General features: G+C 43.4%; 1 protein-coding gene across 2 annotated transcripts; it reads right to left on the reverse strand.

Annotated features, from left to right (window-relative positions):
- On the reverse strand, positions 1 to 14,233 carry HNRNPU (heterogeneous nuclear ribonucleoprotein U). 2 transcript variants are annotated; one of them, XM_074168817.1, is made up of 14 exons: positions 13,510 to 14,233; positions 12,318 to 12,426; positions 12,131 to 12,204; positions 9,695 to 9,834; positions 8,260 to 8,359; positions 7,045 to 7,157; positions 6,370 to 6,633; positions 6,015 to 6,134; positions 5,364 to 5,492; positions 4,825 to 4,993; positions 4,054 to 4,293; positions 3,397 to 3,599; positions 2,258 to 2,329; positions 1 to 1,866 (listed from the first exon to the last, which is right to left on the reverse strand). In XM_074168817.1, exons 1-14 carry the CDS (start codon positions 14,231 to 14,233, stop codon positions 1,813 to 1,815), a joined length of 2,511 nt encoding a protein of 836 aa, XP_074024918.1. In that variant the 3' UTR covers positions 1 to 1,812. The 2 variants fall into 2 exon arrangements, with proteins under 2 accessions (XP_074024918.1, XP_074024917.1); XM_074168816.1 differs by having other exon boundaries at positions 12,318 to 12,429.
- Positions 14,234 to 15,998: the final 1,765 nt, after the last annotated feature.

The raw sequence follows: 15,998 nt of genomic DNA on the forward strand, positions 1-15,998 counted from the left end.
GGTGCTGTTAATGTTTAATATCAATACGCAATGTCATCTGCTATAAAGGCTAGAAGAGCAACACAACTTTATCTTTACTTCTGAAGACTATTAGAAACCGACTAACATTTGAGAAGAGTTCCAAGCACACTGGCTGCACCGCCTCTGGGCCCAGGCTGCCGCTGGGAAGCCCCTGCTGGTCTGCACCCCACCACAAGCTGGCAGTGACACGTGTCTCCACATGTGTGCCACCAGCCTGACTTAGGACGGTTATGTCCCCCCCCGACCTACGGCATTAAAATGCCACGAGGAAACTATTAGCTAACATTGCCACTACAATTTTACAGAAGCATAAATCGGAACAAAATAGCAGCTAAAACAAATTGAAGCTCTCTGTTCAACTCCAGGATTCATTCTCCATGACAACCCTCCCCCTGTCCTATTCCCTCTACAGTTTCTTCCCCTGCTCCTTCCCTAATGTCTATTTTACAATAAATAGTTAAGTGGATTTACATGATGCAAGCTCAACTCAAAAAGACTTTTGCCCTATACATATAACCATGTTAAATTGTGAGACTATACACGTGATAAATGTCTAACAGCGCAACCACCAGTTTAGATTTTTAAAGAAACACAAGTATTTCAGCATGTACACAGTAATGAGTTTAAAACTGTCCAACATCATTGCTTCCGTACATTCTCTTCCTCTTTATAGCCTTACAGGGATTTTAGACCTTGATGGCGACAATCCCAAAACAAGAAGTAAAATGAATTTATTTTATTGCAAACAAACGTCTAGAGTTAAATTTCTCCACCTACTTTCTTTAAAGAGAAAAGGAATCAGCAGGCTAAGGAGATACACCCATTTGAGAATTGACATGATTAAAAATTAGATATAAAATGGGTGACTCACAGTTTCATTAGCTTACAAAATGGTGGAGTAACTACTACAAGCACACTAGGTATACAGTATTTTGTGGGGAAAAAGTTATACAGACACACAGCTAACTTCATATAGATCCCATTAGACAACTGGATTTACAACAAGTTTTGTTTAATAAGAAATGGGCAAAGCCAGCTTCTTTTCAGAATCAAAATGCAGAACAAATGGAAAAGAAATTATGGTGTTGTACCTTCACAAGTTTGAGCCTCCACAAATAATGCAACCAAGTTTTACAACTTAAAGAGCTTCTGCATACACTCCACCTTCACTATTTAGCCCCAGGTTTCCTCTTTGCCCCCAACATCTTATTGAGTTCCAAATGTTACAAAAAAAATCTTAGTTATTGCCAGAAACTTTCACCTCCCCCTCCTCCCCTCCCCACCCAGAAGCCTCATAGAGAGGATGGAGTGTAATATGGAGCTTTACATGATCTCATGGTATTCACGAGGGCTACCAAGGAGCCTCTGGACGAATCCGGTTGCTAACATTTCTATCATATTGTGACATGACTCACGACTGTTTCTTAGAAATTGGGGGATGGGGAAAAAGGAGAAAATTCTTTAATAAAAAGACACCAGGTACAAAGCAACGTTTTACTTTTGTTGTGGTAAAAAAAAAGTCACATTTTACAGATAAAATGTAGAACCCTGAAATACTGACACATTCTCTTATCGTGCACAATGCTGAGGTTCTCTTACGAATCACTTTAAAACTGCAATTAAAAATGTACAAAAAAAGAAAAGAAAATAATCAACCCACAAAGCTTCTAAAAAAGGAACCCGCAGGCACTTCCTCTTGTGGAATGTTTAAAAAGTTAGCCTACTAAAGAAAACAGTCGACTTCTTGTGAAGGTTTTGGAGAAATATGTATCAGTTCATTTATTTGGGTATTCAATAATATCCTTGGTGATAATGCTGACTCCATGGCTTCTGACCCCAGAATTGCTGCAACAAATGGATAAATAGTTAGTTTTAATCTGTAATCACATAATGGTTACATTTCTTACAGAAAAAGTGTTTAATAAACATCTAGTTATCCTAGAACTTAAGATTTAAATCCTTCCAAATAGCAGCAAGTTCCTTAACAACTTAAGGCACTTAAGTTCACTTCACAGTAGTAACGTGAAGCCAAAAACTGCATACCATCAAGACCGATAAGCCAGAGCTGGTATTTGATACATCAAGCCAGATTAAGTTTTGCACATAAAATTATTTATAGTGGTATTGCCCAGCATTAAAAGATTTTACTATCCAGTTTTGATTATACATTAAATTATTTCCAACAGCATTTTGAAACATTCAAGTTAACAGTGAAAAGGTAGTTATTAATACTTACACCCTGCTGCCACTGGTTGTAGCCCTGAGATTGGTTTTTGTAGCCACGATTATTTCCCCTTCCTCTGAAGTTCTGCAAGAGGACAAGAGTCTTCAACTACTTTATCTATACAGATTTTTCAGGTGTACTAATACTGATGTTTCCATTACCACCAAAACATCACACACCATACAGAATTTTACAAATACAAGGTATCAGGCTTCAGTTAAAAAAGCAAACAAAAAACCTTGCTGCAAGACACTAGAATACCAAAAGCTCCCTCCAAGCACCTGCTTCTTAAACATGGGGCAAGAACCTCTGAGTTAACAAGCCTGCTCAAACTGTTCCCAGTGGTCTGGAAACCTGGCTAATCCAGTTTTGACTCACCCTATTTCCAGCTGCTAAACTGCACCGGGACAACTAAAAATACAAGAGCTTGCCTATTTTTAGTTAGGAAAGGCTGTAGCTGCTGCAAGGATGTGTTATCTGATCAGACAAAAGGATATGGGTCATATAACTGGAAATAGAAGAGCTGGTCCACAAAACTTCAAATAAAAGCTACAGTACAAAAAAGGGACATTGATACTAGTAGATAAAATATTGCATTTTCCCTGTTTGTCAGTATTAGACAAACCTGAGCCATGTTTACTAGCTTGGGCTCCATCTGCTGGCTCTTCAGTAATCCAAATTATGTTTTCAAATACTTCCACTGATATTCCATCAGTTAAGACCTAGGCTAGCATGTCTTTACTAGTTGTGTTCGATACCAGATACCGAAACAAAGACTCTCCCCAGAGCTATTTCCAGAAAGTTCCTTAAATGCTTGGTAAAGATACACCTTGACCCTAAGGCCAAACAACGGTTAATACTACATGGAGGAAACAAAAAAAAAAAACCACAACATAAAACCAAAAAAATCAAACACAAGCCTTCACACACATGCCCTAAAAATGTTCATATGAAACTCCCACATCAGCAGCAGAACTTCTTACACAACATTCAGAGCCCTGGGCACATACACTAAACTACAAACCTAAGGCTTTTAGTGTGGGATTAGTGTAGTACCACAACCAAGCCTGTGGGTATTGACAACCACCAAACTTCTCAAACATTATCCAAAGTACTGTTGTTCAACTGATAAATCCCCCCAAAAGCATCACCTGGTTGTAGTTTCCCCTGTTGGGCATTCCACCTCTGTTATAGTTTCCTCTGTTTGAGTAGCCACCTCTGCTTGGAAAGACAGGGCCACGAGGATATGGGTAGCCAATTGCACCGCTGCTGCCACCGCCACCTCCGCCACCTCCACCACCTCGCTGAGGCATGTTGCCTCCCCTCCTGTTGTATCCACCACGATTTCCAGGGACTGCAGGGAGAGAGTTACTTCAATCAAGTAATTGTTCGGTCTGAAGTTTTTCTTACTTGAAGATTTATTGCTCAAAATAATCATGGTAGAGAAAGAAGATATCCAAATTCAGTGCAAAACTTTCAATGCAAAAGGTGAAGTCATCTGGTCATAGTGAAAGAGAGTCACTTAACCATACACTACACCCTAAATACAGTCTGGTATACAAGTGAACACCACACGTAACATAAAAACCTTAAAACTCTGCCTCAAACCACATGAAGAGTATAATCCAGGATTTTGGCAATCCTCATTTTTGAAGTTGGACAATTAACTTTGCATTAATGCATTAAACTTACAGAAGCCAAAATCAAGATTCCCACTACAGAATAACTGCAATGCAAGTACTACAAGCTTTTGCCCTTCCTCCAGCAGCAGCAGCCTCCAAAATTTACAGGCTTATGTCTAGGCTCACCTCCTCCTCTGAAGTTGCCCCGCATGTTGAATCCTCCACGACCTCTCTGACCCCTATTAAATTGATTTTTATTGCTCTTCTTGTTCTTCTTTGAGCCAGTGTTTTGTTTCTTTTCCGGTGGAAGAGATTTCTTACTTTCTTCTTTATATTGTTCCAAAAGCTTCTGAGCTTCTTCTTTTTGCAACTCTACATAGATTATTTCATCAAAACACTCTGCTACCTCTGGCAGTGTGAAGTTCCCTATAATTGCAAAAACACTGAGTATTCAGCATCTACATTCAGCTACAATCAAAGCCGTAATTTAACCACCTTTCTCCCATTCTTCCTCCCACCCCCTGCATTCCCTCAGCATCGGGACAAAATTACATAATTTGAGCATTTAAGAAATGTAACAGTGATAAAGGAAATAAACAGGTCTTCATGGAGTTGCCAGGACTGTTCCAAACCTTGAAAACATTCTGCCTAGATCTTTTTTTCTTTTATAAGCCTCCACTCAGAATACCAGTTTCTGCCAAATACGTTACTTATATAGGGCACTTTATGCCAAGACAGCTTTGTGCATCTGCATGAAGCATATCAGCATAACTGAGTAGTGTTAAGGACTGCAGCAGAGGGAACACAATATAGTGTTGTCCTATAAGTTACAATAGTCTTCCAGTTTTGTATAAGTACAACTGTTTAAGATAAAGTGATTTTTAGACTTCACGTTTACTTAATCCTTTAAACAGATACTCAGCATCCTAAAACACAGTATAGGATTATGTTCCATGCCTTTCATTTTGAGAACTGCATGCTCTGGAAGATCTTTTCCCTCCACCTCTGCCTTCTTTTGTGTTCTTTGCTTGTAGTCTTCATCTTTTGGGCAAACAACAACTGCTTTGCGCTGGAAGCCTGCAAACAGGCACATTTTTCTCCTCTGCGCAGCTGCAGACACATTTGTCTGAAAAAAATGCAGTAACTTACTACACGTAGCTGTCATTGTAAGAGTTAAGGAAGTCAACTTATGGTGTATAGACTTCACCTCTACAAGAGCTTGCAATGAAGTTTACAAATAACTGGACATAAAGATGCTGCATAATGCAAAGTTACGAGCTCATATCCACGTGTTAAAATACTATTCCTCCCACATCCCATAAATCCAGAGAAGTTCAGACAAGCATTTGTAGTAATATCTCAACTTTGTGTCCCCTGAATGACTAGTAAGTCAGTAAGCGAAACAACTGCTATTACAATGTAACATTAATCCCATTTAATTACTACGCTACAGCCTATAACAAATTTCCTTAATGATTTTTCACTGAAGCTTCTACCTGATCCAAAATGAAATTCCGCTTCTTACGAGCTGCAATCTCAATGAACTTTCCAAGACACTGTGGAGCTCTCTGCAACAGTGTGTTAAGTTTTCCAGTGTCTGCCATCTGCCGCTTAAAACCTGCAACCTACAGAGAGATTTCCCAGAGTTAAAGTAGCCCAAATACACGTGGCTGGTATTTTTATTTGCTAAATGCTTTTCACCTCACTTCAACCATTGTTCAATTCAAGGCCATGGCTACAAACTCATAACCGACATTCCCAAAGCCACCGTAAGACACAGAGCTTCATGAACAGAGAATCTAGGTGAATCAATACAGCTGAATCCAAGGTATACTCATCACACTACTAATTAAAAACTAAATGTTCTATTCTGAGGACAGTGATATAAAGAGAAATAGAAATACTTAAATAGTCAACTGTTGCTGACTATTTCTTACATATAGTACCCCAAAAAGCTTCAAAATCCTGCTGTGCCACGTACTGGCAGCAGCAGCTCAGCAAGATAAAAATCTTTAACAGTCACTAGCGAACCAGTAGTCAGTTTCTTAGATTTCTTTGATATAAGAGAATCCCATAGCAGCCGAAGACCTTGGATTTACAGCAAGTCTTTAACGTATCAACAGATAAAATGTAATATTATCACTTACCATCATTTTGTCCATAATAGTATTTGTCCCAAGAATGTTGTATTTCCCAGGATTTGCTGCTGCATGTTTGGTAACCCATGTAGTCTTGCCAGCTCCGGGCAAGCCAATCATCATCACCACCTATGACAACAGATTCTATACTTGAGATACTAGTTCAAAGATTCTCTTTAATATGCAACTTAGACCAGTAAGCCTAATGGAAACTGAGTGAGGGGCATGTGGATGTCAGGTGGGTTTAAAAGTCATGGGATATCAAATATTAAAGCCCCCAAACAAAAAGGTCAGAGAGTTGTGTAACGGCACCACTTCTGTTTATCTACCTGAACAACTTTGAGATTATCAACAAGAAACTTACCTCACAATCTTTCTTTTGCTCAGGTCCCTTTGGTCCTCGGACCCTATCCTCCAGAGGGACCTTCTGGATGAAGGTATACTCTTCAGGGACAGGAAAGTAAGGTTCCTCCTTCTGACCAAAGTTGAACTCAACTGCACAGTTATGGCAGAGAACATGTGGGAAGAGTGGCCGCCCATCAAGAACTTCCTTACTTATTTTGAATGCAACACCAAGCTCTTGTCCATTCTTTGAATATGAGAGTTCCACTTCATCACCATCAAAATTCTGGTTTTCAAACAAAGCATTAGTTTGGATAAAGTTACTCACCTCGCTCTATTAGGTTGTATGAAGTCATTTCACTATATTGGCTCTATTCATTCAACTTCTGTAACACTATTCTATTATAAAGGAACCATTTATAAGTTTTCTCTTAAATTAAGTTACTTGCATTGACCATCTCATTTAAGATACGATCTTTTTTTTTTTAAAGGCTTTAAAGACATTTATCTGTGAATATGAAATCTTACGTTGACAGCAGTTACTGTTGATAATAACTGCTATTTCTACCTCCTTCCTATGTTAAACAACTTGTTTTGCTCCCAGTTTTTCTGTATTTGGTTTACTGCTTCCCACACGAACGCACTCTAAAAACTCAAGGATGTTTTTCCTCAAAAGAAAATATAAATGAAAACTTACAGCAAAACATCCAATCACATCATTTTCATCAAACTTCTCACCAAAGTCTTCAGTCTCACAATTGCATGTCTTTATTCCTTTTAGAGAGTAACCATAAGAAAATTCTTCTTCACCTGAAGAAATAATTTAAACTTAACAATAGGCACTTTCATCTAGCCTTTTAGAAATACAATCACTTTACAGAAACTTAAGTAAGCTGCTGTTTGGAAGGTTCTTATTAATGCCAAACAAGCTATGACCCCCAAACAGCTACAGCGCATTCCTGTATTATTCAAGAATACTCTCACTTGAGATGGAACAGCAGTGCTTCCTCCAGTCCAGGTTTAAGAGCCTTATGCTGCTGGTTCCAGATTCATGTTGACACAAATCTGAACTGCCAGATAAAGACATGATCAAGTATTTTTAAACTCTGAAGACCTGATTATGCACCGATATACCTGCGGCATAGTTAGTCAGAAAGGCTTTCTGAATTTAGTCTCCAGTAGCACTTACCCCTCCCCATTTTAAAGGGAGTTTAGCAGACATTCAGCCTATGTGACAGCTGAAGATGAAGCTGCAAGGAACAAGCTAACAGGAAGCGTCAAACACAAGGACTCAGGTAGAACTTAGGTACTTAACTAGAAAGCTGCTGCTGATGTCAGAACATATCAGTTAATATACATTTCCCTCAAAAATGTGTTTCAGCAGCAGTTATTAGTTATAAATACCATTATGATCGGTTCCCATATATCTAATGAAGTTGTACTTCTTTCTTCCTAGCTACTTTCAGAAATTCTCCCAAGCCAAAAAAAATTGGTAATGTAGTTATCCAGGAATTTTTCTTCACTGGTTAAATCTTATACCAGGCCTCAACCTTTAAAAAAAATTAAAAAAAAAGCAAAAAACCCTCTTCCCATTTATGACACATGAAAAGGAAAAATCCTTAATCTTGTCAGGTCTTCAAGAATGTTCTCCACAACCCATGCCTGACCACCGGAAGAATTAATTCTCAAATCATGTAATCCTTATAGGCCTGAATACTTAATGGCTTTATTTAGTTCCAATAATAAACTTTCTCACACTGCAACCAGTGAACAATTCAAGTTAAGACCACTTTTCAGAACACATGAACTACAACTGCTAAGCTTTTCCCATCTGCTTAAGAAAAAAATTACTTAAAACTTCCACCATGTACACAATAAATAATACAAAAGTAATCAAATGTTTAAGTCTTACCAAGCAACATTCCACTTGTGTTCAGTGACCAGCCAACTCGCACTTCATGTATGTCTATGTCTTTTGTGTACAGGTGTTTAACAGGAATCTTTTCTGTAACCTATTTTTTAAATTATTCATTAAAAGATATGTAGTGTTTATTAGACACTAACAAGACAGAAACACAAAGGTAACATTTTTATTAAGTCTAAGTCTGAAAATAAAACATGAAGTATGTGAAATCTCAAGGCAATCACTAAACAATTGTATCTCCTGACTGAGCAATGAAGATGCAAGATACCATATACCTTCAAAGCACTTAGTCATATCAGTCTCTCTCAAAAGGTTGCCAGCTTCCAAACAACATAACCAGATTCAAAAAAACTCACCTAAATGCACTGGAATCTGTAGGCAACCAGCTATTTTCTAATTGCCTTTACAAACTTCTTAAAACTGAAGTGAAAAACTGATTAGTATCCTACCAGTTTCCACAACTATTTGAGTCAGGTGACCAAGATGAAACTGATTTGAAAGTGAACAGGGCAATAAATACTGATAATCAACTTCACTCCATTGGCCTTCGAAGTTATAGACACCAACAGAAATCACTCCATGCAAGAGCATGGAGAATGGGATCACTACCCACTCCTCGTGGTAGTGGTTAGATTTGAAAGTACTAGAGGAAGAGAACAGAGTAAGCATTTATATACACAGGCACATGACACATAAGGAAGCCTTTATGATCACTAAGTAGGAAAAAAAATAATAATTAAGATTTGTGCCTCCTCTTATGCTTCCATTAGCAAGTGAGAGAAATCCGTTTATTGCAAGGCTGATTGCCCTTTGCTATTCTTACTCTTTAGGAGAATTCTTGCTCTCAAAATTCAAGTACCTGCTAAATACATTTACTGTGTACACAAGTCAGAATTACTCAGGTTGGAAAGGACCTCTGGAGGTCATGTAGCCCAAATCACTGCTTTGAGCAGGTCAAAGTCAAAGACTAAGCAGGAAGAGAGAAAAGGCCTCTTGGGATAATTCATATGCCTTTTTAAAAAAAACAGCCAAGCTTTCTGTAAAAAAGCTTGTCTTTTCTTCAGACAGTACAAGTAAAACTCTGACTAGCAAGTATCAAAATTCTTCAAGAGTTATGTATGAGGTGCCAAATAAAATTCTTGTTTCAAAACTGAGATCAGAAGTTACACATTCTGGGCAAATCCAAGCTGTCTTTTTTTTTTTTTTTTGTTAAATGACAATTTTCATAAAAGAGGAAGCAGTTTTGCTAATTGAGTCATCTTTTACCAAGAACCATTTCACAGGCTCATAAGAGAAGGCCTTCTCAAAGTTCTGTTCACCTGTATTAGTTTCAACTAAGTACAAAATAAAACTTGGCAAGTATAAACAATATTAAATTTAAGCATGCAAAACAGTCTCCCATAGAACACCAGTTTAAACTCACCTTCATCTCAAAGCAGACTTTGCCTTTAGAAACACCGTAAGAGGCTCTCCCTCCAGCCCAAAGGAAAGCAAAGCTTTCCATGGTCAGAGAGGAAGCACTAAACCGGTCTCTTGAGATTTTAAAATGCAGGTCACAGTTATCTGTTAACATAAAAATCATTCTGTTTACTCTTATTACAAAATAAAGTGCAGTTGTCCAATTTTATGCATTAAAGGCAATTTCAGCCTTCCAAGGTGATTTTCAAGACCAACCAGGGAAAGCTAGCTAACAAGAATAATTTTCAAGGTGCCACCTTCACTTGTCAGCAAACTCCCTCTATTTTTTCCATCTGTTTAAAAATCTGAATTTCATCTCATCTATTTGAACCATTTTTGTCGGTTACCCAAGGTATTTCCATCAATATCGAGACAAGGAATCCGCATTGTGCTCTCTGCGTTACTTGCTAGATACCTTTTTTTTTTGAAGTCTTCTCACCCCTCATACCAAAACCTAAGGGCAGCTAATAAGTAAACAGGAACACAAGTATTTTTGTTTAAGTACCGAAAGTAGCACTGTCTTTGGTTAATATACTCATTTAGCAAGTCCAATTAGATTAAGCCAATTAAAATAAAGTCAGTTAAGTCAAATGCACATAGGTTAAGCGTGCAGAATGCAGTGGTAAGAGAACCTACTTCACCTAAGTAACACGATCTGCACTACAAATTCACCTATCGTTTTAAGAACTTAAGTGGAACCTTTGTTTTACAGACATCTTCAGAGCCGCATCACCATGAAGTTTCAAATTAATCTTCTAGTAGGTTTCAAAAAGACAATGCAAATGGTAACATGAGTTGCAGGATATAGCACTTGAATTCCCCAGAGCAAGGAATCCATAGAAGAAACTCCAAACCTATTTGATGGTTACAAGAAAGGAGCAAAGTGAGCAACAGTGAGTTCTTCTGCACTGGTATAAAGTCTTCATGCTACTGTACTACTGGTAACTCTCATGCATGAGATCTTGTTTTGTTTGCATAGAGTTGCAATTACAATATTTGTAATCCAAGTGTTTTCTCTTTAGTACTTCTATTTGTTGTATGAAAACCAGACAAAATCATGTAGAAGAAACCCACCTGTGTAGGTTACTTTTAGAACAACAGATGAGAACTTTTAGAACGACAAATAAGAACAAAATTTGAAGTTACAGCTTCCTTGTAAGACACAAGTAATAAAAAGCACTTAAGAGTGCTAAACCTCTTATATGTCTGGATCATTATGGTCCAGAAAAGAGAGTGCCAAGTTGTTACACAATTCAGCCTTAAAGCTGTGTTTGATTCTGATCTCCAAGCAGCCTGTCGGCACTTTAAATAACAAAGTCTGTCAAGTAACAAAACTTTCTATCAGAAATAATAATAGAAGTAGTTACTGCCCAGTTACTGGGAAAATTGGAAGCTCCCACAAAAGGTGGCTACTCACCAGGTTAGCAGATAGAAACTTGAGATTTAGTTACCAAGATGTCAAGGATGGCACATTCAGCAATTTACGTGGCTGTAAACTAAAACTTCCATTTCAAAACGTTTCTCAGGAAAAAGACACCTGGAACTACTAGCAAATATGCCAGATAATGCCAAAACTTAAGCTTTCCTTTCATGGCACTTTAAGAATCCAACAAGTTCAAGCATTGCTTATTCAAGTTTTTTTAATACTGCACTAAGCTCTTACACTTACTTACCCTCAAGAATACAAACATCAGGTTTGTCCCAGCCATGGTACACCACAATAATAGTAATGCTTATAATCTGCCTCAAAAAAACACCCACTCTTTGCAGGTACTCGTCAATTTCTTTGCCTTTCCAACCAATTCTCTGCCACCCCATTAACACAAATCACTTCCCCCCAAACTCCCAGGTTGTACGAGTAGGTCATTTTTCAAGAGGCCTTACCTGATTTTTTGGGTTAAATTTATCAGAAGGCATGAAGAAGTACTCCACTGGTTGGTATATGAACAGGGCCGCAGCAAATTATGCAAGAAGCTCACTTCATGAATTATACTACTGTAACCACCTACACTATTGACTCTCAAAACTTTCTGAGGGAAAAAACTCATGTGCTACCTAATTAGTTTCTCAAGCTGTTTCAAGGGTGTACTATGCTCACTCTACACTTAGCCAGCTTAGTTTCCATACTAGATTAGTACTTAGGTTAAGATTTCTTCAGAAAACTGTATGATATCACAGACTTCATGGGAAAACTAAGCCGATTATTGCTAATATAAAGACCCATATATCTTTCCGTTCTTTTGTATGCGGAAAGCGGGTGGAAACACTTCCTATTTTTTTTTTAGTTACTTGGTAATGTAAGTCAACAAATGCATTCATCTCACATTTCAGAAAGTGTGGTTTTAGCATTAAAAGCATAACACCGTATCTTTCCAGAGTAAAAGAAAGCATGTTTACTCACAAGTATCAAGACAAACCACTGTGTCGTCAAAATGTTCATCTTCTTCTTCAACAGGTGGTTGAGGGGACTTGGCCCTGAACAAAACCAAGAGATAATAAAGCCACATGCATTTTCACATTGTTAAAATAAGCATTTCTGTACTTTACTTTTCATTCACAGAATGCTGCCCAGCGTCTAGTTTATTTACCTGCTGTACTTATTCTCCTCAATGTATTCAAAATATCCACGGCCATGGTCTTCACGTGGTCTCTTCACTCCCCTCTTTTTCTCACCGGGTTTTTGTTCCGTTTTAGCATCTCCTGTAATAGAATTAACAGATTTATTTTAATTACACAATAACTCTCTAATCGGGAATGAAATCCTATACGAGGGTTCCAACTTTGGAAACTGTAAGAACCTACAACACAAGAAAAGCAACAGTGCCCCGAAGAACTTTACTTTGTACTAAGATTAAAAAAAAAAAAAAAAAAAATCTTGAATTTCCTCAGAAGACTCAAAACTCGTCTGCTAAATCGTCTCCGATCCGCAACAGAAGCAGCCAGCGGCCGATACATTCCTCGATGTTAAGATCCCACCCCTGCCAAGAGCGAGACCGTTCCCAAGCGGTGGAAAAAAAAAAAAAAAACACCACCACCAAAATCGGGCAAAAAAAAAAAAGCATCGAACAAAAAAAATCCTTCCCGCGACGGCAGCCCCGCACGCTCCCCCCAAGCAGGACATTCCCGGCCGCTCGCAAGGACACCGCGCGATCCGCACGACTGCGCCTCCTCCCGGCGGCCCGGGCGCGGTGGCCCGGTCGGCAGCCCCGCGCGGGGCCGCCCGGCTGCCTGCAGGGAAGGGATTCCGCCTCCTCCCTCCCGCCCCTCCATTCTACCAGGCCTTCCCAGCGCCATCCCCGTGCGGCGCCCAGGCCGGAAGTGACGTCACGCCGCCCAGCGCTCCTCGACACAATACAGCGCGCCCCAGCGGCCCCTCCGCCGCCGCCCCTCCCCCCCGCCTCGCGGCCCCTTCCCCGCACCTCCCCCACCCCCGCCTCCCCGCTTCGCCTCCTTCTCCACCGGTCCCGCGCAACGGCCCCTCACCGGACACTAGGCCTCCCCCTCCCCCCCCCCCCCCCCCCGCGGCGGGGAGCACGCGGTGCAGTCCCGCGCGGGGGTGAACGCCAGTGGAAACCCCCCCTCCCCCCCCCACTATCCACCACCTCCACCCCCCCCCCCCCCCGCGGGGGAGGCGCCGTCGCGCCCGCTCCCGCGCGCGCCCCGGAAACCGCCCTCCTGGCCGTTGCCTTCCCCCACCCCCCCGCGACGGGGGTTCCCGGGGGGGGGGATTAACACACACACACCCCCCACACACACACCCTTCCCGCCGCGCACACTCACCCCCGGCGGCCTGAGCCCCAGGGCGGCCGCCGCCGCTTTCCGCTTTCTTCTGCTGCTGCTGCTTGGCGGGGCCCGCCGGGCCGGAGGGGGCCGCCGCCGGGGGCCCCGAGGCGCCGCCAGCGCTTTTGCCGGGGGCTTCCTTGGCGGCGGCACCGCGCGGCTGGAGGAGCGGCGGGGGCTGCTGGGGCTGGGGCTGCGGCGGCTGCTGCTCCCCGTGCCCGTTGGCATCGCCGGCCGCGGCCTCCTCCTCGTCGGCGAGCTCGTCCTCCCCCTCTTGGAAACCCTGGTCGTCTCCGTTCTCATCGTCCTCCTCCTCCTCTTCCTCCTCCTCGCCGCCCGCCTCCTCTTCCATGGGGCCGCCCCCGGCCCCCGCCCGCTCGCCGTTCTCCTCGCCGAGCTCCATGGCGTCGCCATCGGCGGCCTCCAGCCCTTCCTCGTCGTCGTCCTCCCCCATGGAGGCCGCGGCCTGGTCGGGGCCTCCCCCTTCGTGGAGCTGCGAGGCGCCCCCGCCGCTCTCGGCCGCCTCCCCCTCCATGCTGCCGTTGCCAGGCTCAACTGCGCTGCTGGCGGGGCCTCCCCCGCCAGCCTCTTCCTGGTCTAGCGCGGCCTGGAGCCGCTCCATGAGCTCGGCCTTGAGGCCCTTGTCGGAGAGGCGCCGCTTTTTCAGCTCCTCCTTCAGCTCCGACACCTTCAGCTTCTTTACGTTCACGGGCGAGCAGCTCATGGCGGCGGCGGCTCGGTCCCTGGGCGGCGAGCGGGCGGGCGGCTCCGGACTGGTGCGGGCGGCGGCTGTGGGTCGAGGAGGCCCCGTCGGGCGGCGGTGGGCGGGTGGCGCGGCTGGTGCGTGCGGCTGCGGCAGCTGCAGAGCGGACCCGCCTGGCGCCAAATCCTTTCACCGAGCTCGCGAGGGAGACGCGCCTCGCGGGGCCGAGCACGCAGCACCGCCCGCCCCGCCCCCGCGCACGTAGTCCCTCCTTTCCCTCTCCCCCCCCCCCGCTACCGTAACGGCCGCCCGCGCGCGGCCGTACCGTAAATACCCGCTCGAGCGCAGCGGACCCCGCTCACACGCGTTGGGGCGCCGGCCGCTTCGGTGCGGCCTCACCGCGGGGCCGGGGGTGAGGGGAGGGGAAGAAAGCGGCTCTGCCTGCCGGAACGCCACGCTCCGCACCCGCAGCGGCCGTACCCGCGCCATGTTGGGCAGGCGGCAGCAGGAAGCACCGCCGTTGTCCCCTCACCGATACACCCCCTTCAGCAAAGTAATCCTTTCAGTCGCCGTGCAACCCGGGTGGGCCTCCCTCCGGCCTTCTGACGTGGAATAAGCACGAATAAAGGTCCTGGCCCAACTACACAGGCTCCCCGGCCCGGCCCTGTGTCCAGGCTGCAGCCTGGCAGCTCCTTCCCTCACTCCCTGCTCGGGCCTAGCTCACACGGTTTATTTCCTGAAGGGTTCGAAATGAACACCGCCACTCGAAATAGTTAGCCCGATACAACCTTGTTAACACAGTTACATAAGGACAAAAGTAGAGCTATATACCGTGGTGTTTTTTTTTTTTTTTTCTTCTTTCCCCACCAGCTGCAGCAGCAAGAGGCACGAATAGACCTGATCTTTAACTAGACCAGGCCAGGGCTAACAAAGCCACAGCGCTAACAAAGGTTTTTTCAAGTGCATTAACTCTCCACCGGACAAGAAGCACTAGGCTGGAGCTCAGCACAGAGCTGATCAGCTAACCATAACTGCTCAGTTTTCCCCTCTTTTCCCCCCTCTGCACAGCATTACTTTAGGTTCTCTCCTCAGCCACTGACTTGCACAGTGGTTGAATTCTTCCAATTTGGTCAAAAGTTACTTGAAAACAAGCAGCAGAGCGCATTTCACATGAACAGAAAGGCAGCACTGATCTGCTGCTCCCTTAGGGAGCCTGGATTAAAAGCTAATTTTCACTTGCAGAAAAAAAAAATAAAAGGCCAGTGAAACAAATAGAATATCAGTATGAAGTTCTACGGAAGAGAAGGTGTGTTTGGCATGAAACAGCTTTCTGTTGGTACAGGTCGCGTGGCCTTCTGGACCAGAACAAATCACATTTACCTGCACCGAGAGAAAGGGAGGAGAGATGAGGAAGTCACCCCATTTCAACTGCACAAGGAAAGGGCTCTTTTAAGCACATACAGACACACACTGCTGTGTCCTCGGTCAGGCTGGATCCATTTGGAGGAAACATGACTCAGCCAGCAAGGTTAGCTCAACCCATCACTGCACAACGGCTTGTTGGAACAGAGACAGGGAGTGCTCCCTCATGCAATATGTACAGATGAGAAAAAGGTTGTCAGAACCTTTCCCTTACTAGAAATGCAAGTCAGTAGATTGTATCTCAGTCTAGTAGGTCAGAGTCATCTCAACAGGGGAGGAAAAGGACAAAAGTGCATCAGTGCTAGGGACAGGTCAGTGTGTGATCAAGCTGCACTGATATAAGTCATTACCTTTGTCTATTTCT

Source organism: Numenius arquata, chromosome 2 (assembly GCF_964106895.1).
Source record: "Numenius arquata chromosome 2, bNumArq3.hap1.1, whole genome shotgun sequence".
NCBI classification, from domain to species: Eukaryota; Metazoa; Chordata; class Aves; order Charadriiformes; family Scolopacidae; genus Numenius; species Numenius arquata.

Bases quoted from the DNA above. Each gene is read 5' to 3' on its own strand.
- HNRNPU (XM_074168816.1), bottom strand. From the start codon at position 14,233: ATGAGCTGCTCGCCCGTGAACGTAAAGAAGCTGAAGGTGTCGGAGCTG. The intron at 12,205-12,317 runs GTAAATAAACTA...GGTTTTGTTCAG, and splicing joins GAGGAGAATAAGTACAGCAG to GGCCAAGTCCCCTCAACCAC. The intron at 1,867-2,257 runs GTAAGTATTAAT...CATTTGTTGCAG, and splicing joins ACAACCAGTGGCAGCAGGGT to CAATTCTGGGGTCAGAAGCC.